This window comes from Ammodytes marinus (genome assembly GCF_949987685.1).
Source record: "Ammodytes marinus genome assembly, chromosome: 3".
Lineage (NCBI taxonomy): Eukaryota > Metazoa > Chordata > Actinopteri > Uranoscopiformes > Ammodytidae > Ammodytes > Ammodytes marinus.
In genome coordinates, this window is record NC_137232.1 from 28,282,718 (window position 1) to 28,308,035 (window position 25,318).

Below are 25,318 nucleotides of genomic sequence, written 5' to 3' on the forward strand. Positions count from 1 at the left end.
AGTGACACCTCTGTTATGTAGCATCAGCAGACACACAGTCGGCGTGTCAACACTGTTCTGTCGGTGTCATCTTGCTGTGCCCCCGGGTGCTCATTGAATGCAACCGCACATAGCCGCGTATACAGTGAAAGTAGAAGGACACATAATAATAGTAGGCGATAAGCAATGATAGGAAGGCAAGCAAAGAGCAGATTATGAAGGCTTGGTTTGAAATGTTAAAGGTGCCTTGTTTCTAAATTGAGCTTGAAACTATGACCACTTGCTACTTTCATTAGGCCTGCATTCAGCATCATCACTTGTTTGACATTACCCGGTAAATCTTAAAATGTCAGTGCTTTTAATGGTGGCATTCAATAAATGCTACGAAAGTGGTGCATGTGTGTTTAGCTGTTTGTCATATAGGATTCATGTGCAATGACATGGAATGTTAAGAACTATTTTCCTAGGAAGTACAATCGGATATGATTGCATCAGTAGTAAAATTAGGAGCACTGAATGATTTCTGATGTGCAGGCAAAAATAATTTGTGGTTGCTATTGCATGTCTATTTAGTTTGCAGTGTTTACAATGCTACAGCCCAGATGAAATATCTTCTAATAACCAAAGCCATTAAAAGAGTCTCCACCGCAAATTGGCTCTCTCATGTGGGGTGTGTTTTACTGGCAGGTTCAGATATAATGACAGCATGTCATAGCGGGACGTTACGTATACCAAAACTCCGGCTAATTATGTAATTAAAAATAACAGGAGATGGACATGAGCAAACTGGCAGCTGCGTTGAGCTCATAATTGCTATGTGACAAGATCAATCACCTCTACATCATCTGTATAACCTCTATTTAAGGTTTCGCTAAGCATGCATGCTATCCATTCAGCACATCCCTGATTTGAATTCACACTTACAGCTATAGTTACAAGACTGCACACACTATACATCTTAAACCCATATGGTTTTCTCATGTGGGTCACGGAGCTCAACTCCATTTGGTGCGATTGGATTGCCTCTCCTACTTGACGCTACTGATTTCCCCGTTTGTCCTTTTTTAGAACATCATTCTTAACTTTTTTAAATCTTAACAAGGACAAGTATTACATATATCTCATGAATAACATTAAATGTCTTTGATCGTGGTTAAAATTTCCAAATTCCTTTAGATGTCCTGTGCATTCTGATCTATTGTCCAACATGCAGTGAATTATTTTGTAACAAGCAATCTCCCTGAGGAAAGTCTTCCCTTGTCTCTTCCTTTTTTCCTCTCCGTTAACACCAATTATTTCCCAGCCTAAACAAGACTCTCGGCTACTCTGTCACTGGATTGGATCAACTCCCCTAGGTTTAATTAGCCATGATCAGATTCATAATTATATATATTTTCCCTCCACAAGGGCATATAATTGGGCTACTCCGACGCTGGGGGAATCTTTCAGCGGAGAAATCCATGGTCTGACCCTCATTAAGGAACTCGGAGCTCAGCAGAGCTAGCGTGTTTGAGAGCGAGAAGGTGCAGTAGATGGTCCAAAGACCTAAACTATAGCGTTCAGGAAGAAGGTCTTAATTAGCTAATGAATCTGGAAGCTCCCTCTGCCAACCTTTGACCTAATGCGGAGACGCAATAAGCCTGCTCCCAGTGCGAGACATGTCTGCTACGTGGTTGAAATCAATGTGCCGTACACCAAAACCGATTTTAATGAGATAAACGCTGTGCTGTCACTTTTATTGTTAGGAACTGTTGAAATCCATATTAATGAATCATTCCTGGGGACTCTCCAAAGGTTGTAATGTATTGATTTAGGGTAATTTTTTAGAAAAAAAGTCTCTTTTTCATGATTGATTTTGCACGTTATGTTTGATGGCCCGCGAAGGATCCAACACCATTTTCTATTTTTACAGTTAAGTCAAACCTCTCATGGCAGCGAGAAACATCTAAACATCTAAGCCCTGAATATGTAAATTCCTTGTTGCCACTGGGCAAATTGCTCTTTAAAAAGCTTTGTTTCCAGAAGGCTTTTGTTGAACAAAATAAATAAAAAAAGTAATTATTAAAGACCTACTTCACCGGTGGGAATATGAAGGTGTATTGGACTCTGAGATTCTATTTAGTATAAATGTGCAAAAAAAAATTAAATTGGTTCATCCTAGCCTGAGGAAAGGCAGAAAGAGTGTTTTATGGTCTCACTCTCTAACCCTACATTTTTCTTACTATGCCATCACAGTAAGAAAAATGTAGGGTTAGGATTAACAGGACAGCTGGGCCAAGGGAAGACTGAGGGAAGAAAAACCTCATTCATTATATTATAATTGTGATTTTATAATGATAGAACGCCGGTTCCGTATGGGTGAAGTATTCCTTTAAGTTCATCCTGCAAATTCAGTTTTGGTTAATGCTGTTTATGAGCAGCATTAATTCTCCGTTATTAATATAGTTACAGAAAGCTTTAAGTAAATATTTTGACATGTTATTATGCTTATTTGTTTTTTTGGCTGAGGGCTAAATAATATGGTTACATGTATGCTTGTTCAATTATTCAAGAAGCAAAGTGTAGAAATTACAGATGTTTCCGTTCACAGCCGAGAAACTGTCTTTTTACAAGTTTTTTTAACAGAATTGACAAAAAAATATATAACGTGTTAGTTGAGTTGTAGAGGTGAGGCTGGTTTTGTTACAGAGCCACGGCACATTATGCACTGTGTTCTGAATCCTGTCTATGTGCTAAGAAGCTAAGGTAAGTGGCTGCGTGCTGTAGCTTTACGTTTTCAGCACAGATACAGGAGTGATATCAGTCGTCTCATAACTCTTTATCAGGAAGCCCAACAAGTAAATCCCAAACAGTGGAAAGTTTAGGTCAAACTAGCAAAAATGCTAATTTGAGATAGCATTTGATGTATTTATATAGGCTACTTCCATTAAGTCCAATCAATACTAATTAGTTTAGTACAGCAATTACTGCTATCTTGGACTTATACTTATTATCTGGTTCAGTTTCTAGCAGTATCAAGGAATGAAAGCTATGAGACAATGACTCTCTCCCTGTGGTATCTCCAAAATGACAACCCCTTTGACTCCATTTTGATCTGAACTGACCCACAATGGCAGGTCCGGGTCTCAGCGGTAGTCTTTGCAAATCCTGGCGGAGCTCCTTCATTCTGCTTAGCCAGCTGTGAGAGGCTGCACGGCACTCCCAGGTCCAGCATTGGAAATGTGCCCTGGGTGAGCCCAACTATAAATTAGTCAGGAATATGTTAAAGGCAGACGAGGCTAGGCTGTCCCCCATGGTTATCGGCAGAGAGAAGCCTGCCTGAAGGTTGGTGCTCTTAAATCTTTTATCATTGCTGAGGCAGCCTGATCCCAGTATGGACTGGGGGCCATCTATCAGGGCCAATGCTCATAGCTAATGGGTTATTCAAGTTTTACTGAAAATTAAACAGCCATCCTTATTTAAATCAAGCATGAGGAAACAGCACTTGCTGCCACATGCTCTGGGACATTTCCACAGCAAACATCATTAACTGGGATTGGGATAGCTGGTCTTGTGCTTGTCCAAGGTTGCCATGTTTTGTTTAGGTCTGTTAATCTGTTTATACGACATCAATTATTACAAGTATTAATCCACATAATTCTAGTCAGCATGATTGAAGGTAAATGTAAGAATAAGGCATTGATTGTAAACAACATAGCTGTGTTTCTTCCCATAGCCAACAGTGGTAATCATACAGTAGCTGCCTTCCCTGCATTGCTATTATTAGCTTTACTCATTGCAGGCAGTTGTTACACAAGGAGAGGATCAAATTTTGGAGAGACTCTCTTCATGGCAGGTGTGAATTGGATTGATGGGACACGTAACACAAAACTAGCATGACCTTTCCTGTGGCCCAAACATGGAATATGAATGGTAACATATTATGAACAAGGCAGCGAGGCATAAGATCTTTCAATTTGTAGCGGTTAAAGAGAAGAAAAGCTTCCTCCGACACTAGTCACATGAAGGTAGGCTTTTCTATCTTTTTTCATGCCTGTTAATTGCAACTCTCTCGTTCACATTTTGATTGCCAGCTCTCTTCAAGATTTCAAATGAACATTGTACAGTGCAGTCAGCGGTTCCCTCTCTTCCCACAGTCAGAAAGCTTAAAATGGCTTCTCTGCACCTGAGTCTATAAAATACAAGTTTGTTCTTGAACCTTGTAAAAAAACAGGAAGTATGGAGAGCTGGTTTGGAATAAAGAAGATGCAGGATATGTATATACTGTATCAAAGCATTTGAATTGTGCTACATGTAGTGGCTTGCATTGCTCATACTCTTTAAGTGTAAGTTATCAGTTTCAATCAAATGTAAGCAGTTTCAACGAGCCAAATGCCTGTCGATTCAACTTTGTGATGATGTTATGATGAGTATGCGCCGTGAAATCCAAAACCTAGACAGAACACTTGCTCCTGGCTCGCTGCACTTCAAAAGCAATTAACCCCATTTAAATCATTTCCCTCAGATTCAAATTTCATTTTAAATGACACCTCTTGGCGAAGCAGTTTTTTTGGGAGCCATGACAGTAACATCGATAATGATCCATTGCAGAGACTAGTCTTCTAAGGTTCGCCAGATATCCGTGAAAAACTGTGATGGGCTTTACGAAGTCGGTCGGGGACCAATGCATTCATAAATGCAAGCAAGCGAATGGACCTGCCAAGACACACTATCTCCAGAGAGCCACTTCTCCCTGCTGACTGGAGAGAACATCAAAATATTGCCACAAAGTAAGCAAAGGAAAAAATGGCGTTGTTATTGGTTCTCAGGGAATCGGAGATGGCCAGGGCCAAGGGAGCTGAGGAGTCAGAGACAGACTCGATTACGAACTTGGAAACTTGCCCTCCGTTGGTCTTTGAAGACTTAGCGTTACAAATCTTGGGTAGAGAGAGAGAAAGAATTTGTGAGTCTGCCAGTGCTTCCCTGATTGCTCTGATATACTTGTCAGTGTGAGAGACTGAGTAATGAATTATCAAAGTTTACTGTGCAGTACCTGCCTAAAGAACAATTACTGTATAAACACTTATTAAATGTTCAATTAGTTTCAGATACAGCATGATAGTGAACCCAATACTGCCCAGGACTAATTGAAGTCATGTAAATCTTTCCAATTAAAATTAATTAGTTAGGGTTTACGAGGGTTATTTTTTGTACTTTGTAAACTGTGCGGATTAGAATGTCCACTTACTAGCTGTTTTCCCAATGATTCCAATCACTTTTCGTGGTCTTCGAAAGCACATTGGATTTTCTCAATTGTTATCATGTGGGTTAGTTGGCTTTAGTGTTAACAGTAAACTTCACTGAAGTTCCACTATTGACATCTGAGCTAGTCCCATGACAATAGAGAAAATTATATGTGAATATTTTTAACAGATCACAAATAGATGTATTTTGGCTACAGTTTTGGCTATAATGTCAATGAGTGGCATCAAGCCTAGACACGTTTAAAAAAAACATCTCAAAAGTCAATAGTTAAACAATGCCTTTCATAATTAGCATTAACAACTTAATAAAAAAAAAAACTTGAAGAACTACAATAATCCATCTTCACTGTAATATGGAATTCATGTGTATTACTGTCCAACCAAATACTCTCTTGGACCCTTGTTTATTCCAATTGTTGTCCAATGCATCCTCAAAAGGTTTATTGTACTAGGATGAAAATAAAATAAAAAATACAACTAGATTCAAAGGAACTTTTAATGAGGCTATCTGTGTCTTTATGTAATGGCTTGGAGGTGCTAAATAAACTACAATGTTTTTTTTTAAAAATTAGTTTAAGGCTAATGTTAGCTTTAGATTTTTTCTATTTTTAAGTAGTTAGAATTAACATTTTACATACTAGGGAGGATTTTAGATGATACATTCACTGAAAGAGCTGTCAGGGAAGTTAAGATCATTTGGAAATGGGAGAATTTAATAAACCCTATGGGCAACAATATGGGAATATCTACACAACCTGAATCAAGTTGAGTGGCTTCAGGGATGCTTTATTATAACTCATCTCTGACACACTTTAACCCGGTAGAAAAACGTATCTTCCGCTCGCCCGACTGTCCTCCTGCCCAATCATTTATGAATAATAGTGTTAGTTCAACAGTCGCTGCAACAATTTTCATTCACAAGTAGCATTGTTGCTGGGATTCTTTATTAATCAGTGGCAGGTGTTCTCTTCACAGCTGGTTAACCTGTGCTGATGTGAAAGGCTGTCAGGCCTCATTGTCTGCCATTGGCTGCTGCAGCCTGTGGTGTATGTATTATTGTCACATCACACACACACACACATACACAAAGTTCAGGTGCCACAAACTCAAACGGGCCACCTGCGTTGCCGTGCGGAACAGAGGCTTTGCAACCTGTTCCCCTTTACATTGTTATCTGTCGGTGTTACCTTTTTGGAACATGTTTACCGCCTGTTGAGGGGAGATGGAAGAAAGTTCTACATTAGTGTGACAAAGCCGGTTAGAGTCAAATGAATTGGAAGAAGCAGAAAGCTGGAGAATTGTTTTATGTGTTGTGTGTTTTGTTTCACTCACAAGTGAAAACAATTGGCTCCACAGTCAGTTCTGACTAAGAGCCTTTGGCAATGCTGGTGGCTCATTGTAGCGTTCTGACCTTAGGCACAACAGTGCTTGAGTTTAGTACTATTACCATGCATATATTTTCACAATGGCAATTCTTGAAAAGTCAACTTCGTGTTAGAGGATAAGTCAGGGGATAACGAAAGTCAGTAATAATTCTCTGGGTACCATAAATCTGTCCAATAGTTCTTGAGATAGTTCAGCCAGGACCAAAGGGGTGAACAAAGATTTTCTTTAAAAAAAACATGTTTTGCACTGAGTCGCCTGTTGGAGGGTGTTATATTTTGACATGTTGTTGTACAAATGTATGTGTTTTTGTTAAGCTCCATCCCTGTGAACAGAAGACCTGAGTGTTGTAAAGAAAAAAGAGCGACAACTCTGTTATTGCGAGTCTGCATGCATGGCAATGTATGGTTTTGTCAGTGCAGCACTTGCTTCACTCCACTTGAGATGTGGAGCAAATACTGCAGAATCTGCTGTAAACCATGAAGCCCGCTTTGCGTGTTCATCTTATATTCCTCTTTCCACCCAACTTTCAGATGCGTGATCCTGCAGTTTGAGAAATTGGACAATGAGTCAGAGTAATCTGAAAATAGATCGTTTGGAAATGTTGTGCGCATCAAGCACCAACACCCCCTGCTGCATTAGTGGATCACGGGCAATTTGCCTTTTTACACAACAGTGGCCTCAGTAAAATGACTCTGGGACTCCTGCTGTTTTTGCCCAGAACCTACATATTCGTTTTTATGATTCTCCATTAAAAAGCCCCTCAAAATACAGTGTTCAGCCATCCAGTTTTGGGAGCTGATGCAGCATGCCGGCATCACTGGCGGAGTGAAGCATAAGCCTCCTCAGAAGCAGCGCTCCCTTTAGATGTATTTGAATAAGACATGATGCCAGTTTATTTTTGTAACATCCCCCCCACCCCAGACTGCTGGCAAGCAATGGAGTTGTGACTAACCCTCTTTCATTTTCCACATTAGGCGTACAAAATAATATGAAAAAAAAGAATACTGAGTCTGTGACTGCACATTTCAGAGTGGAGTCAATTAGGTATAGTAAAGGCAGTATTGTAAAGCCCAGCTGTGGTATATCACAGGTGGAGGGATTCCTCTTGTGAATCTGAAGGATGTGCATCCAAATTAGAGTTCATTACTTCATACTGACACACTTTTCCTCAGCTGCATTTTCAGCCTGTGGGTCTTTGATGATAAATAATAGATGCCACACAGCCACACTGCTCATGAAGGTGTAATTATCCTAGAATCTCAATAAGGCCTTTGATTATTAGGCCATATCTAAACTTCTGTGACTTAACCTGGCTGACTGTCCTTGAATGTCTACTTTGGGAGGACATGAAGGTACACACTGTGAATGCATAAAGAGAGAAGCACTCACAGTTTGTCACGTGTCCTTGTTTTATAGGTCTGGGCTTCGGTGTTGTCATTCTGCCTGAGAAAACCCGGCAGAGGAGGAGGGAAAGGAAAAGGTCAGCTGAGGCGTCACCGATGATGTCACCACCACGTAGCTCGCACAGTTTGCAGTGTGGTCTTCGCAGCTGTGCATCACAAGTGGTGCCATGATCCAATTTTAACTGTGGGTAAGCATCCAGAGCCCTTTTTTCCATTTATATTTATGGTTGTATTAATCATATATCAGACAATTAAAGGGGCATTCAACTGATGTTAGGAATCAATCAATTTACTGGTCAAAAGATAAGAGGTGTAGTTGTAAGAAATATGTGAGAATTTACCTGGCTGGAAGGGTCTAATAAAATGTGATTGAGTTGAATTGTGGGAAATGTAGTATCAATGTTTTGAGGTCTTGACTTGCTTTAAGGACTAATAGCCAGGACATCCGAGCCTTAATTTGTAATCTTGCTTTTGTGAGTCTTCCAACTGAATGGAAGTATGATATAAAATAAGCTTGAGTATCCACGTGATGTGATGATCAAAGTCTGTGCGTATCTGCAGAATTGGCAAAACTGGCTTTTTGGATCGATTGAAAATGGGATCATTCTAGGTTTTCTCTCATTCACAATTTGTCAGCCACCATCAAAAGGCTAGCAGAGGCAGGAACTTCCTAACTAAGGTCAAATAACCTCACATCTCACATAAAACGTAAGCAGTAGCAATGATGACTGAAGGGTAGCCGTTCAGCATTAGTGCTTCATTGCATGGTGAATTACTGACAAGAAGAGTTTTCATCCCTTTCTAAATTACTGTATTCAGTAGATTGAGGTTCTTACATAATTATAGGCTGTAAAACAAGTGCATTTCACAATGTGATGAAAAGGCTTAGGTCATTCCATCTGTAGCATTTACATGGTCGAACCTTTTTTATTTCAAAAAGTGCATAGATTAATTTTTTTTCACATATTTTCTCTGCTCAAGGGGTTGAATTTACTTTGTTTATCAGGACTTGAAATGTGGGCAATTTGAATTTCTGCACAACTAATTGTACTGCTGCATAAGTATGCAGAGTCACATGAACGCAAATAATTTCTACAGAGGAGTTTACTGTAAATCACCTCCAAACTGAGGTAGGAAAATAGAGCTTTAAGCTTTGCGGGACCAATTTTCTTTTTTAGCTGATTCTCACTTCATGGCTTGGGCATTAATGGAGCAATTATTTACTGAGCTCAATAAACATAATTGGCATGTACAATTATGTTAAGCCTCCGTATAGTGCCGCCTTCCCCCAGCAGTGGGAGCAGGATCACTGTGTGAAATGTGATGACTTGTTACCTGTAAAGCTGAATTGAATAAGGCAAACACCTGTGCTCACATTATGTCGGCTTTTCCCTTTTGTTTTATCGAGCACACCAGTTAATAACTTCATCTTTTTCCAGCTAGGCCCTCGGCACAATGCCAGAGACCTATTAAAGAGAGGGAGAGGCAGACCACAGAAGAGATGGGGAGGTCTGCCATCCTTAAATCTTATGTTTAATAGCTATGTGGCAACGGAGTGCAGCACAGGGAGTGGACACAAGAATAATATGAAGACTCAATCCGAAACAATGATAGCGTATCGTGCAATCTTTAACACTAACACGGACAGGTTTGAGGAGTTGGTGATATCTGCAGAAAGGTTTTAGAACATTTTGTTTGGAAAGTTGGGTGCATTGAATGAGGAAGTAACAACAGGCTTTGTCTGCTGTGTGGTGTGTCCAGCTCGTCAATGCAAGTTGTGTTTTTGCAGCAGCCAATCAAATCAGAGGGAGGCGGGGTTTAGTCAGGGATTATGGGATTACTTGAGGCTCCCCCATCACTGTGGCCTTTAGTGTGGCCTTCAGTGTGCGCATGTATTCGCCACCAACATGATATAAAATATGATAACTTCTACATATTTGGTCCAAAAAACTTCAAAATTAAGGATGCACACCTTTGTGCCATGCACAAGCAATATCCGGAAGCTCAGGCCACTCTGACTAAAACTCAGAGAGATATGCGAGCCACAGGAACACAGACAGACACACAGACAGACGCACAGACAAACAGATGTTTCTTGCTTTATAGATAGATGTAATAATCTTTGTTGAGACTGTATCAGGGACACAATATTGATGTTCATACTGTATGAATCAATATCATATTGATTAATCCGTTTTTTAATGTTTGCTATTTCAATACGATATTTTAATATCTTAATACCACCCAATGTAGAATCAACATAATGTAGGCATATAAACTGAACAATTTTAATGTTTCCTTTACATAACAACTTCTGAATAAAAAACCTGGGTCTTGTTCATGAAACAAGCAATTTGTGCAATACATTTTAACAGGGGAAGAAGTGTGCTGAATTGCCTGCCCTTTTTTCACTGTCCTGAATTTTTTATTTGACCATACATTTGAGTACAATTGAATGTGAATGAGGGGGCTGACCTTTGCCTGGGGCCTTGTAGCCTAAGCTCAGTGTTTTAGTAGGACATCATGTATATAGGCTACCCATCAAGTCTATTTTCAAGCCCCCTTTATACAGGCATCTCTTTTTTTTAAAGAGTCAGCTGGAAACATTAAAAGTAGCCTGAAAACTGTTTTCAGCCAACTCATGGAGCTAACAAGACTAGCTTAATTAGCTAGCTAGCTTCAATTACCAAAATCAACACTGTCACCGGCTAGCAAAGATAGATTTTCTCTACCTCTCTGACCTGAGGCTACCTGTGACCCATTCTTTACTTTTGAATCACAAAAGAAGGAAGTGGACAGTATCAATTGGGATGGTGGTAGTGATATAGTACCATTAAATGTAACATTAGGCCATGATGAAAGGAGAGTTCAAGTTAATAGTAACGGCATGTCAACTCATTTAATGAAATTTGTTAGACATAAAAAACGAAAACACTTTAGCCTATCATGAAAAAATTATTTAATTTGATTCACAGTTAATATATTTATGTTTTTTGGAAGGGATGCAAAACTGAAATGTTCTGGCATGTCAAACAGTCTACCCGCAGTGGTGACATCGTTTCCTGCCATTTGGCTGGTGAATAGTTTCACAGTGATGGCACAGATGAGCTCTTCAGGTTGGCATAGGGTACGGGCTCCTGTTCCATCATGGCCTCCTCTAGTGACTGCCCTGTTGTTTGCTGTGACACACTTATACTTTTATTTTTCAAACTTCATTATTTTACCTTTTTGCAGCTATACACAAGGTGAAACATAATCACCTGCTCCATCATCATCTAATAGTGTAAAACTTTGGTTAGGGTGAAGAATCTCATTTCGTAGTATAAGTACCAGCTTTCTGTATTACCAAAGCTGTTCTTTCTTATTATCCTCACTGACATTTTTGGTCCTTGACCAATGAATACAGGTATCCTCCATTGACTAATAGGATGTTTTTCAGAAAACACACAGTATGGACAGGTAGCGGCTCGTGAGGAGATATTCACTGATTTTGACAAAGTTATTTTGACAACAAGCATTCTTCAGAAATGCTGACTCCACCTTTAATTAAAATGGAGGTCCTGTGTATTTGCCCATGTACATTTGACTAACATTTGTTATCTACAAACACAAATTCTGACAATTCATGGATTTCTTTTCATAGTTTTCCGAGTCACTTCCCCACACGATAACACATCCATATTTTCTCTCCAGGTAATGCCGAGCCAAATAACCAATCCTGGAGATGCCGAAGAGAAGAGATATTCTTGCCATCGTGTTGATCGTGTTACCCTGGACTCTGCTCATCACTGTTTGGCACCAAAGCGCTATAGGTCCACTCCTCGCCATCCGCAAGGGTAAGTAGCAGCAGTGCACTGCACTTCACCGGCTATATCCAAATCTGAAGTGGGTCCTCGAACCTAGCACTACGCACTTCAGGTCTAGACAACTGGCTGCTCATTTAGAAGTACTCAGTAGCCGTGACCATCAGCTTCATCACAGACTCAATGACACTTGTCTTGTCATCGTAAACCTCATCAGAGTGGATTGTTTATGCGCACGATAAATACTTGGAAGTTACCATGTCATGCACACTCCCATTAATCTAGGAGCTATTTGTCAAATTGAATATTCCATTTGTTGGCTGAATTGAATTATTTGCTCAGCTGTGTCAAATCGTCATTCATAATTTGCCAAGTACAGTGTACTAATGTTACGAAACAATGTCCTTTCACAGCATTCACAGCCTACCCACACACTTGCTTTGACCCATCAGCCACAGGCATCATGCAGTTTACAGCAGCATGCCAATCTTTTTTCTCATTATCCCTTAAGGTTTTAACGATTCCCTAATATGTTTAATCAGCTGTTTGAAATAATAAATATCTCTTCCATTAGCTTTGTGGAATATGTTGCGCCCACATGTAATATCTCTACACCAGGCTGGGTCGTTAATACACATCCACATGAGCCTGCTAATCAGCCCCCGAAGACCACAAAGCAACAGGGTAAAATGTCAAGTATGCTGCAGAGTAAACAGAACCAAATTAGAGCGACAGCAAATCAATGGACCTCTTTGCCCTCTTCTTATAATGTCATGAATGCACATTACAGGGGTTAAAAAACAAAGCACATGTATACGAATAACCCAAGGCAGTCTGGATTTAACAGAAGTTACATTAAATATTTGGTTTTCTCAGGTTAATTCTCTTATGAAAAAAGGTGTTGACAATGTAATGCACACAGTTATATTAAAGGCGCTCAATAATATATTCTCATAACTGCAAACCAACTTTATTCACATGAAAATTGGATCCCTGGAACACTGTTTGAAGTTAGAAAGCAAAGCTACCTGAAAAGTTGCAGATTCACTGTTGTTGTTTACAACATCAGGGCCCACAGTTTTGTCTACAAACATGTTCTAGTCTAACGTTTAGTTTCTCAAAATACTTTTGTTTTGATTTATGATTAGCTAGTTATATATAACCCGAGTTACATGTAGCGTACATTTGTTTTGTGAACTAACTGCAAGCTCTGCACATGTAAACACATCTGCATCCTCTGAAACTACATAATGCACCTTTAATATCTCATGGGATACAGTGAAGACACAATAAAGAATAAAACAAATGTATTTTTTGCCAGTGCTATCTGACCCTACACACAGAGTTCCCTTTGTTGTGTTCTTAAACAAGAGGTGTGAGGTTTTTTGGCAGTGTGCTGGCTGGCACTCTACAGTATTGAACATCTGGCCATCAGCAGATTGTGTTAATCAATGTGCTGCAGAAAAGGCCGCCTTACGGTGGAGGTGCAAATGGAGCTCAAGCAAAACAGTGACAAAGATTGCCATTGGCTGTGTCACAATTAAAAGACAATTAACCACCACCGTAATGATCCGATAATCATATTCTATCCATTGTGGCCAAACTATTGGGACCAAATATCACAGCTACTACACCTACTGAAAAATAGCACCTTTGTACCTTTTTAATGGTGCGTTTGCTGTTAGCTGAGTTTCCAGAACCCGTATATCAGTGTACATAAAAGTGAAGTAACTGCCAATGGACACATGTAGCCTTTGGGTATATTATAGTATAAGTTAAATAGTTGTATTTATTGCAGGAAAATTATAGGGCAGAAGTAAGCTAAGCAAGTGTGTCTGTATGTGGGGGGAGGCACAGGATGAGGGTATCTGAACATAAAAAGAGGCCCAAAGGCAATGCTCAGGCCTATCTCTACTTACCCCTTTTCCTTGTGCCATGCACCTCTCTGTCCATCATCTGTGTTATCCTCTCACGGTGCCTGCTTTCACCTCTTTGCAGCCTGTCACCACCTAGTAAAAGAGATCTTTATCATTCCAGAGAGGCTTGCGGTTCGCCACCAACGACTCTCAGGTACACTTTACCCCTGAGGCAAACATACAAAGGGCAGCCCAAGGTCGCACTAATGCCTTACATGTCTTCCTACCCCCCACCCCAAAAAAAAATCTGCAGATGACGGCGTGGAGGGCAAGAGGGAGGCAGGTGGGCCGGCACAGGACTCCAAGGAATACTGCTCCTCAGATAAGGACATAGTGGAGGTGGTGAGGACAGAGTATGTGTACACGCGCCCCCCGCCCTGGTCCGACGTGCTGCCCACCATACACGTCATCACGCCCACGTACAGCCGGCCGGTGCAGAAGGCGGAGCTGACGCGGCTGGCCAACACCTTCCTACACGTGGCCAACCTGCACTGGATCCTGGTGGAGGACTCCCAGAGGAGGACGCCTCTGGTGACGCGGCTCCTCCGAGAGACGGGCCTGAACTACACCCACCTCAACGTGGAGACGCCCAGGAACTACAAGCTGAGGGGGGACACTCGCGATCCCAGGATCCCACGGGGCACCATGCAGAGGAACCTGGCCCTGCGCTGGCTGAGGGAGACCTACAACGCCAACAGCACTCAGGCCGGGATCGTCTATTTCGCAGACGATGACAACACATACAGCCTGGAGCTGTTTGAGGAGGTCAGAGGCTACATTACAACATCACTCCCTGCTAGTCCAGAGTTCATGTTTAGAGGTGGAGTCAGCAATTCTGGAGAACGCTTGTTTTCAAAATAACCTTTTTGTCAAAATCAGTGAATATCTCCTCACCAACCACAAACTATGTACATACTGTGTGGTGTGTGCAGGAAAAATCTGGTGTTTAAGCAGTCTAAGCTCTGTAAACAGGGATTGTTGCTATAGCTACCGTTGACCCCCTTTGTTTACATACCAGTTTACAGAGCCTAGGCTGTGTATTAACAAGATTATTTATCAGCACACGCACATGAACGGATAGCGGATCGTGAGGAGATACGTTAGTTAAGTCATTTTGACAACAAGCGTTTTCTCCAGATTGGCTGACTCCACCTTTAACCCCATGCATCGTTTTACAAACCCATGCATTGGCTGGGAAAATATCTAGACAAGGCACAATGAAATGATCTATTCAAAATCCTTCTGAATGCAGTGATGTGGTAAGCAAATGTTTAGTGTTCTAATAGATGTAACTAATAGACAGTTTACATTGGAAGTCCTGTCTCGAATCTTACCATAACCAAATCACCACTAATCAAAATCATATGTTGTCCAAAACATCAACCTTCCTGTTTGCTTCTCAAAACAGAAACTTTGTACTTACCAAATATGTTTCCAACTCCACACCGCTGTTTCTCAGCTCTCAGGCTCGATCCAGCCCTTCAAATTCAGCACAGCTGATGTCCACTTATGTATCAGAAAAACAAACCATGTTCACAGCACATGATTGGTAATTCTGTGGCCGTTGGATACTGAACCGTTCCCTGGAAAAACACAGAGGCGAGCCACTTGTGCTTGTTTTGGAGGCTTCAAAGCTTTGCAGCCATTCAGTAGGAACTGATCAGGAAAACAAAAAAAAATAAGTGAACACTCCGCTGTACATTTTGTGCTATGATGCAGTTGAGTAAACTGACTGCACTCGTAGGTTAAATTGTTAAAACAATTCAAATGTCAAATTTTAAGTGCATTGCAGAATATGGCCAATTATACTTTTAACTGTAAATACATATTATTTTTGGTTTGAGAAAAAAATATGCACATATACATGCATGAACATAAGTGTTTACTTTTGAAAACTGCATTCTTTCTTCCATTCAATTTGAGATGAATATGAAGTTAAAGTAATACAAATCATGTGGCATCTTCTAGCTATGTGCATTGGTGGTCAAACAAAACATTCCCAGTTACTTGAAGCATTTGTTTTTCTCTTAACAAGCAAAGTAGAGGTTCCAGAGCTTGGTATAGGGAGAGAAGTTTGGGGCATGTCAGTACATCTCAGGCCAATCCATCTTGGCATCAGTTGAATTACCTGAGTGGACACGGTCTAGGTCCTCTGTGTATTAGCCTCAAGTCTTGTTAGCAGTGCAGACGGTGCGGACGTAGTAAATGGGAGCGCCGGGTATTGACGGGGCCTGTCATTACCTTTCTGTGGGAATCAGCCGAAGTGCTCCGTTTCCCTAAGAGGCCCTCCATCACCTCCAACAGGCCTATTTATGGACCAAAGTAACGGCCCTGAAGGGGGGGGGGGGGAGAGAGAGAGGGGCAGAGTGGGAGAGACAGAGGCCGAGAAAAGAAAATGAGTGAAAAAGAGAAAGTGACAGCCTGATAGACAGAGAGCAGAGAGTTGACTGCGACTATACAGTGTACTTTGCTGACACCATAGCAAAAAAAATTGCCATGGTTTGCTGACGCCGTAGTAAAAATTCAGTGTCTCAACAGAGTTTAAGTGACACCAGTGTGCAAACAAGGGTTGAATAAGAGTGATGCACGCTGCTCCATGTTGTTAAAAATAGGCTCATTACCTGCTCTTTTTGACTTTGAGCAATTACAATGCATGTTTAAACCGAATTGTAAAACAAAAAGAAAACTACTCAAGTAGGCCTAGTTACATTTTCACGTAGCACAAATGAGTGTTTCCATAAAAGATTAAGATGGGGGTAAAAAAAAAAGTGAGGAAAAATGACGGCACAGTACAACACATGCAACTATGGTTAATACATGTATCTTAAAGACAATAAATAAAAAGTTGTGCTTGTCTTCCTCCAAATTATAATCGTTTCAATCTTTTTTTTAGGTCTCCGATACAACTCGCAGCGTTTGATACTTAATATAGGTTGACAAAGTTACATATACCTCCAGCAACAACAGACTCACACATTTGTGACATCACTGGCATGTAGTGTAAAATCAGGGGCAGCTTAATAAATAAACGCTGCACTAATAAGGTATACAGTTCAAGTTTGAGTCGAAAGTTACCATGACTTCAATAAACAGGCATAAACATAACATTTGGGCAGCTGAATGAACCAATAATTAAGCCTACAATTATGTGGTATTACAAAGACTACAGCATAGTTAATATTAATGTGCACTGTTCTACTGTATGACAGCAGCAGTGATATGTGCAGCACAGCAGGAATCCACCTCAGCTGACACAGAGGCAGCACACATCGGATCACTAAACATAATATTCTGTGGACAGGAATTGTTGAAAGTGAACTTACATCACATCAGCTTCCAGATAATTTAATGCTTTTGTTTGTTACTTTTGCTGCCTAGTCCTACCGCAGAAGATTGCCCTCTGGCACTTTAGTTCTTTAATAAAATGCATACCTTCTCATGCCATGACTTAATGAAGAATGCTTTTTAAAAAAACTTCATACAAAATGCATTCCTCACAGTTCAAGTACATCGCCCTGTGAAGAACCACGTTAATTATTGAGGCCTCATCAGTAAGGTTTCCTTCCCAAAACACAAGTTTCTTTAACGTGTGCTATTTCTATACAGTACGCTACATCACCTTTATTTAAGCTGACGTTTTTATCCAAAGTGACGTACAGTAAGTGCATTCAACCATGCGGGTATAACAATTGCAAGAATCATGCAAGTACATCAAATGTGCTGAATCGCTCAAGTGCAACATTTAGAAACAATAGAGGGTGCAGTCAGGGAGAGCATGCCAGCTCTTAAACATTGATAACTTAAATCCAATATTCACATTACTTTGATGTATTGACTAGTTGTGCCTTCATAATGTATTTACACTCTTATATTTGAGAGACTATTATTAGTAATGAAACCATCCCAATTCTATCATAATTTATCCTATTGATTTGATCAACAAAAAAAATGAAGTAATGCCGCGCTCTATTTAGTTCATTCTCAAGCATGCTTAATTTGTGACTTTAATAGTTAATTAGCAATGCAAATTCAGATTCGGCAGATTATGTGATTTCAAATATGCCTTTATGATCCAGACATGATAAATAATAAAATGGATATTGTGTAATCAGGAAGTTAAAACCTAACACTTTGATATTGATTGGACAAACAAACACAATACCAACTCCTAGGGAAGCTATGGATGACAATTATGTTTTTCTTTCATCCTCTGAACGACTGACTGATGTACCTGGTTGCATGCCTTCTATTTCCTGTTAGAGATTTCTTCTCTTTGCCACAGCTTCTCTGACTCAACTCCGGGACCCCGACAATTTGTCTCTAAAGGCATCTCTGAGTAGAACAGGAACAAGGGTTTAAATGCACACGTAAAAATAACAATGGAGGAAAAACTCGAACACATTGTACTCACCAGAATTGGGCAAGAGGAACGTGGATGCTTTTTCATTTGCAGAAAAGGGATTTGTGCTGTTTTTTTCCCCTGGAGGAGGCAAACGTAAAGCTAGTTTTATTTTGTTGTTGACATTTTCAGTATAGCTGGGCAGGCCTCTTGACGTTGCCTATACGGAAAGCCTGATTCATTGTACCTCTGATTTAAGTTGTACGTTTATCAATGTTACGGAGGCAGGTGATGTTTCGTGTCTGGATTTAGTCGTGGTCTGTCTAAAAACCTGCCAAAAAAAACCTCAAGGAAGGCACTTCCAAGCTCCTCCGCCGAGATAACACAGAAAAAAATGAGGAGAGATAAAAAGAGAATGTATTTTTAATCCTGTGCATGAATGTATTGCAGCAGAATCACAAGGACACGTTCATATAAGCATGCGATCTAGTCTTCTGCCATTACCACCCCTGAGCTCATTAAGGATAAATATCCTGCCGTATCTTATCTGGGGGCCTGGCTCAGTTGTTTTCCCTGAAAAAAGCTCAAATCCACAGAATTCTCCATAAGCCCCCAGCCCTGCTTCATGCTGTTTACACCCTGCTACTCTCTGATCCCCTGAGCTTGACCACACAGCAGCCCATCGGATCATACAGCAGCTCTTATGCAAAGGGGCTATTTGCATGCCATTTGCACAAATGCATATTTAAAAACACACAATTCACAAACATGGTCAAATTCACACGTGCAAACAAGCTTGTATATAGATATAAACATTTGATGTATTTGCATATTTTATGTATGCATACAATAGTGTTTGAATGCTCTTACAGTATGTATGCACACATACTAGACATACAGTTACATGCACTTGCACCTTTATTTTACGCAGACCTTCCCCCAGAGCAGCCACCAGGCAGCATCATTATTTCTGCTGCATTGAGTTTTACTAAATGGCTATGTTGTTTCTAAAGCCTTCCTCCTCTTCCCTCATTGTGAAAACCTTCCTTTTATGAGCGCAGCAGCTCTTGTCAAGAGTGGCAAAGACACACCGAGAGGCAGGCAAAAGAAAAGGGGCAGCAAGCTCGTTTGATGCTGAATGATTAAAGGACAAAAAAATATAGAAAAAGAGGGGGATGGCGGTGGCTCATCTTAAAGAATCCCCTCAGACAAGGAGCGACTACAGCAACTTGCTCTAATGGCTCTTGGCACTGTCCACGTTTTACTCCTTTTAAAGATGGTAGTGTCTAATTATCTCATTGTGGGGAAGCTGTTGAGCAGTGTGTTTGTGTGTGTGTGGGTGTTATCTGCCTTCGTCTGACAGCGTGTCAGCTACACATGGCTCAACAGCTCGGTCAATATTCACCATCTATTCAGAATTAATAACAGCAAGCATCTCTAAAAACCCTCCTTCCGTGCTCTGCTGTCGTGCTCATCAGCTGATATGCTCATACACTGTGTCTTACTTCAATCAATCAATCAATTTATTATTTAAAGTGCAAAATCACCATGGTACACGGTCCCAATACACTTTCCAATAAAAAGTGCAGTTAAAACAATCAAAATCACCAAAAAAAAAAAAAAAAAAAAAAAAAAAAAAAAAAAAAACAGTTAAATGCATTTACAAAACATCAGTTAAAACACCAGAGAAAGGATAAAACAGTTAAGAAAATAAAAACCAATAAAAAATAAAAGTATAAAACAATAGTAAAGACCAGGGGAAATGCTAAAAGAAAGTTTAATCAAAGTATAGGGTAAAAAGGTGTGTTTTAAGACGTGATTTAAAAAGTGAGATGGAGGAGGTACTTCTGATGTCAAGTGGGAGGGCATTCCATAAAAGAGGAGCGCGGTAAGAGAAAGCCCTCCCACCAGCTGATTTTTTATTAATGGGTGGAATGACTAGGAGGTTTGAGCCAAGGGAGCGAAGAGGACGGGACGGAGTGTAGGGAGTGAGTAAATGGGAAAGATAAAGTGGCGCAAGACCATTCACGGCTTTAAAAGTTAAAAGAAGAACTTTAAAATCCGCTCTTGCCTGAATGGGCAGCCAGTGTAATGAAGCTAAAACAGGAGTTATATGATGAAATTTACTTGTTTTAGTTAAAAGTCTAGCAGCTGAATTCTGGACAATTTGAAGGCTCCTGGTGGTGGAAAAGGGGAGGCCAGAAAAGAGAACGTTACAGTAATCCAGTCGAGAGGACACAAGGGCATGGAGAACCACCTCAGCGCTACGCAAGGACAGAGAAGGGCGGATTTTAGAAATATTCCGAAGGTGAAAATAAGCTGTCTTAGTGATTTCTTTTATGTGAGACTGGAAAGTCAATGTTGGGTCAAAGGTAACACCAAGGTTTTTGATCAGAGGACTCTCAGAAATAAAACAACCATCAATGTTCATACGAAGACCTTCAGATAAGTATTTATAATTATTGGGCTTGATCACCAGGAGATCAGTCTTAGCGGTATTAATCATAAGAAAGTTGTGACTCATCCAGTTCTTGATTCGGACTACACATGATTCAAGATTTTGAAGTTGAGAGGAGTCATTTGGCTGCAGTGGAATGTAAAGTTGTGTGTCATCGGCATAGAAATGGAACTGGATGCCGTATTCAGCAATGATCCTACCCAGAGGAAGCATGTAGATACAAAAGAGCAGAGGGCCCAAGACAGACCCCTGGGGCACACCAGAGACAACCGCAGAACATTCAGATAAAGAGTCATTAAAACTAACACATTGGGTTCTGTTAGATAAATAGGACTGGAACCATGAGAGTGCCAACCCGTGAACACCCACACAATGCTCCAGTCGATGTAGAAGAATACAGTGATCTACAGTATCGAATGCCGAACTTAAATCAAGAAGGAGTAGAAGAGAAGCAGATCCAGAGTCGGCGGTAATGAGAAGGTCATTAACTACTCTAGTTAGGGCAGTCTCAGTAGAATGACGGGAGCGGAAACCAGATTGAAAGCTGTCGAAGAGATTGTTGGCAGAAAGGTGGGCAGTCAGTTGATCGGCAACAATTCTCTCAAGAATTTTAGAGAAAAAGGGGAGAGTAGAGACAGGTCGATAGTTAGCCAGAACCAGTGGATCGCTGTTGGGTTTCTTGAGGAGTGGTTTAATGATAGCAGATTTATAGGATACTTGTCATGTTCCAATTTTTTCACATGGCTAATTCTAAAATGTCTCTCTCCCTTCTCTCGCCAGATGAGAACGACTCGGAAAGTTTCGGTGTGGCCCGTGGCCTTTGTGGGCGGCTTGCGGTACGAGTCGCCCAAGGTCAACGCAGCGGGAAAGGTGTACGGCTGGAAGACAGTGTTCGACCCCCACCGGCCCTTTGCCATCGACATGGCAGGCTTTGCCATCAACATGAGGCTCGTTCTCTTCAAGCCACAGGCCTACTTTAAGCTGCGCGGGGTGAAGGGAGGCTACCAGGAGAGCAGTTTGCTCCGGGAACTTGTCACACTCAACGACTTGGAGCCCAAAGCAGCCAATTGCACTAAGGTAATTTTCATTTTTTTTTTTCTTTCTAGTTTTAAGTTTTCTGCTGTGACTGCTTAAAGGTCACATATTATGCTAAATGCACTTTTTAAATGTGTTCTAACATATCCATGGGTCCACGGTGTGCCTAGAAACTGCCAAAATATAAAAAAAAATAACAATCTCTCCTTTTCTCACTCTCCCCCTTTCTGAAACCCCCACCCCTCCCCCCCAATATACTCCAGTCAGAATTCTCCTCGTTTCTGACCTCACAAACTGGAAAGCCAGAAGCTTCCACTGTGCAGCCCACACCCCTATTTCTTATTGGTCCACGGCCCTGACAGACAGAGGGCGAGGCGTATCTGGCTTCGCTTCCGGACAGGGGGCGGGGGGAGCTCAAAGATTGTATATTTACGAGGGGAGCTTTTTAAAAAATTGTCCATTGTGAGATTAGCTGAACATCATTTGAATTTGAATTTGAATTGAATTGAATCAGCATAGTACAATAAATGATCTGAAAGTTTTTTTCAGCAAACAATTAAAGAAAAACGTATTAGGGACCACTAAGACCATATAATATGGTGTATTATAGTACCGAAAAGTGTATAATATGGGAGCTTTAACTTGAGCAGTTAAAAGGTTGCTGCTTAACTGTAAAGTAAGGCTGGTAATAATTGGTGTCGAAGGACTCAAACTTGTAGTTAGTGGTGGAAATAAAAAAAGGACCAATACATACATGTATGCATGCAAATGGATACTGTGAATGAGAAAGTATTGTTTATTTGTCATATGCACACAACAATTACACCAGCAGCCGATAGCAAAGACATTCTTGAGTCTCAGGCTCCCTTTAACAATGCAAAAATAAAGGGAAGAGATAAGGTAACAACTATGAAGTAGAATAAAAAAAAATTTAAAATAATAATAATTGATTGGATTTATATAGCGCTTTATTTCTCTGTGACTCAAAGCGCTTTACAGGGTTCCAGGTTCAATTCGTTCACACACAGTCATACCGGTGGTGGTAAACTACGATAGTAGCCACAGCTGCCCTGGGGAAGCGTGGCTGCCATTTAGCGCCAACGGCCCCTCCGACCACCACCTCAAACATACAGCAGTCATACACATTCACACAAGGCAAGGTGGGTGAAGTGTCTTGCCCAAGGACACAACAACCATGACGCAACAACCATGACACAGGTGGCCGGGCGGGGATCGAACCGCCAACCCTTGGATCGTTGGCCAACCCGCTTAACCACCTGAGCCACAGTCGCCCCATAAAATAGAAATTAAATAATATACTGTAGATGGGATAGGATGTTTCAGATTGAATAGAATACTGTACATAGAATATAATGCTTGCTGAAAATACACAGTATAAACTATATGTTACCAATACTTCAGATGCAGAGGAAAGATGGTCACCACAATCTATCTGTTCCCTGTGTTGAAGTTACCTTGTAGCAAACTCCGTAGTATATGCTTCTAACCCCATTACAAGCACGCTACATTGATCATGTGAGGTACCCAACAATGAAACTAGCAACCAAAAACACAATGATAATATGTGGAGAATATTTAATTCCAACACAGGAGCAAAACTGGAAAACAGGACATATTAGACTTTTCGATTCCTCAAACGTCTTGACTAAGTTCGAAAGAAAATCCCATTTGTGGTGCTACTATTTGTTTGCAAGTCCCTCTTCAACATAAGTAAATAAAGAACATTGATTATATTTTTTGATCTGTCCACATGTACTCATGCGCATACACACAAACACACACACACACACACACACACACACACTGAGTTAGAAGCTGGAGGGTAGCAGGAGCATGCCTATTCCACAATTCCTGCCCACAGCCCTTGGTCTGGGTCACATCACTAAGCCTATCTCTGGGCTGAGAGAAGCCAGCCAGAGCTAGCCGTAGCCTATTGTGATCACTCCTTCATACACACACACACACACACACACACACACACACACACACACACACACACACACACACACACACACACACAGTGAGATACAAGAGACATATGGAGGGGGAAAGGAAGGGAAAGAGAGGGTATACTTCCAGCCAGCTTTTTCTCCAGCCATTCACAAGGGTAAAATGAAAAGAGTGGATTCAGGGAACGGCTGAGGAATCCGGGAGTTTAGGGGTGGAAAAGGGGAAGGCTGGCACGTCACACTGATTACAGATGAGCACAGGGATGGACAGAAGAGGGTGGGGAGGGGAAGGAGGAAGAGGAGGGGGAAAAGAAAGAAGGAAAGTCGTGCACGGGCATCTCACTCTCTTATAATCTAACCACTTCAGATGCGAGTGACTATTAACCTCCCTTCCCCTACACCTGAGCAAAGCGGGGTAGTGGGCTCCTCCTGGCACATCACACACACGGCCCCATGCATAATTCATAGGCCCCCAGCCATGCACGGCCAGATGAAAGGAAGGAGGGCTCAAACGCAAGAGAGGAGCGAACGGGGAAAATGAGCTCCACTCTTTTTAAGTTTTGTTCCCTTCCCTGTTTCTCCACTCCCCCCCCCCCTTTTTTTTCCTGGATGCTTGTCCATTCTCTGGGGCCAGATGAACACACATCTAAAGGCTTGGGAGAACAATGGCATAGCCGGGAGAGCTGTGCTGTGCAGGAAGCTCATGGGCACGCTGTGTCCGAAAACATTTCATTGTGGCGGCTGTCTGTCGTTTGAGAGGGAGCCATTATCCCATTGGTTAGAAGGAAAGGACTGTAGGCTGTGTCATATTTGTGAGATAGCACACTGGCACCATCCCTCTTCACTCTCTCTACCTAATGCAGGGTTCTCGCTCAAGTAGCTCTTTACACATAGACCAGTTCTGTTGAAGCTACTGTATAGCCAGGATCGACTGTTTCGCGGCACAGTGGGAGATGAAAGGGAGAGTATGCCAAATGGGTGCATTAAAGGGGACAGCACGTTACTAATGCTTCTGCTGTTGTGTTTTTTTTTTGTCTCACCAGATACTTGTTTGGCACACGAGAACGGAGAAACCTGTCCTTGTGAACGAGGGGAAGAAAGGATTCACAGACCCTAACGTGGAGATTTGACCCGTTTCCCCTCAGACCACGGTAAACAAAAAATATCTTCATCATTGTCACTTTGTTACACTGCAAAAAACAGCAGGTTTCCTCATACGTAAAGGTGGAGTCAGTGATTCTAGAAAAAAACTTGTCAAAATCCCTTTTTGTAAAAATCTGTGAATCTCCTTTCAGTGTGTGCGCTGAAGGAAAATATGGTGTTAATCCACATACTAGGCTCTGTACAGAAAGGGGACCCACCGTAGATATAGCAACATGCCCGTTTACAGGGCCTATATGGTTGTGTATTAACACTGGATTTTTTTTCAGTGCACACTCAAACACAGTACGGACAGTTTGTGAATTGTGAACCGAAAAGGGGTTTTGACAACAAGCGTTCTCCAGAATCGCTTACTCCACTTTAAGAAAACCTGATTATTATTTTTTGTTGGAGGTGACTTCTAAAGGCACAATTACAGCAGCCGCTTTCTGATAGTAAATGTCACCAATGAGGAAAAAAACTGGTTCAATTAACTTGCATTAAGGCTTAGCGCTCTTTCTCAGCATATCTTAATCCTTTCTATTGCAGGTGATTGGCCTTGGACCTGCGAAAGAAGAAAGAAAAAAAAAACGGCAGAGTCTCTTGATAAGTGCAACCAGCGCTCATGTCTTAATCATCAAAAGGA

At 41.2% G+C, this 25,318-nt stretch overlaps 1 protein-coding gene across 1 annotated transcript; it reads left to right on the top strand.

Annotated features, from left to right (window-relative positions):
* Nucleotides 1-8,064: 8,064 nt before the first annotated feature.
* On the top strand, nt 8,065-24,662 carry b3gat1a (beta-1,3-glucuronyltransferase 1 (glucuronosyltransferase P) a; the record flags this gene model as incomplete). The annotated part of the gene is made up of 5 exons (XM_080053932.1): nt 8,065-8,199; nt 11,705-11,847; nt 13,984-14,495; nt 21,308-21,604; nt 24,576-24,662. Exons 2-5 carry the CDS (start codon nt 11,736-11,738, stop codon nt 24,660-24,662), a joined length of 1,008 nt encoding a protein of 335 aa, XP_079910058.1. The 5' UTR covers nt 8,065-8,199; nt 11,705-11,735.
* Between the last annotated feature and the right edge of the window lie 656 nt (nt 24,663-25,318).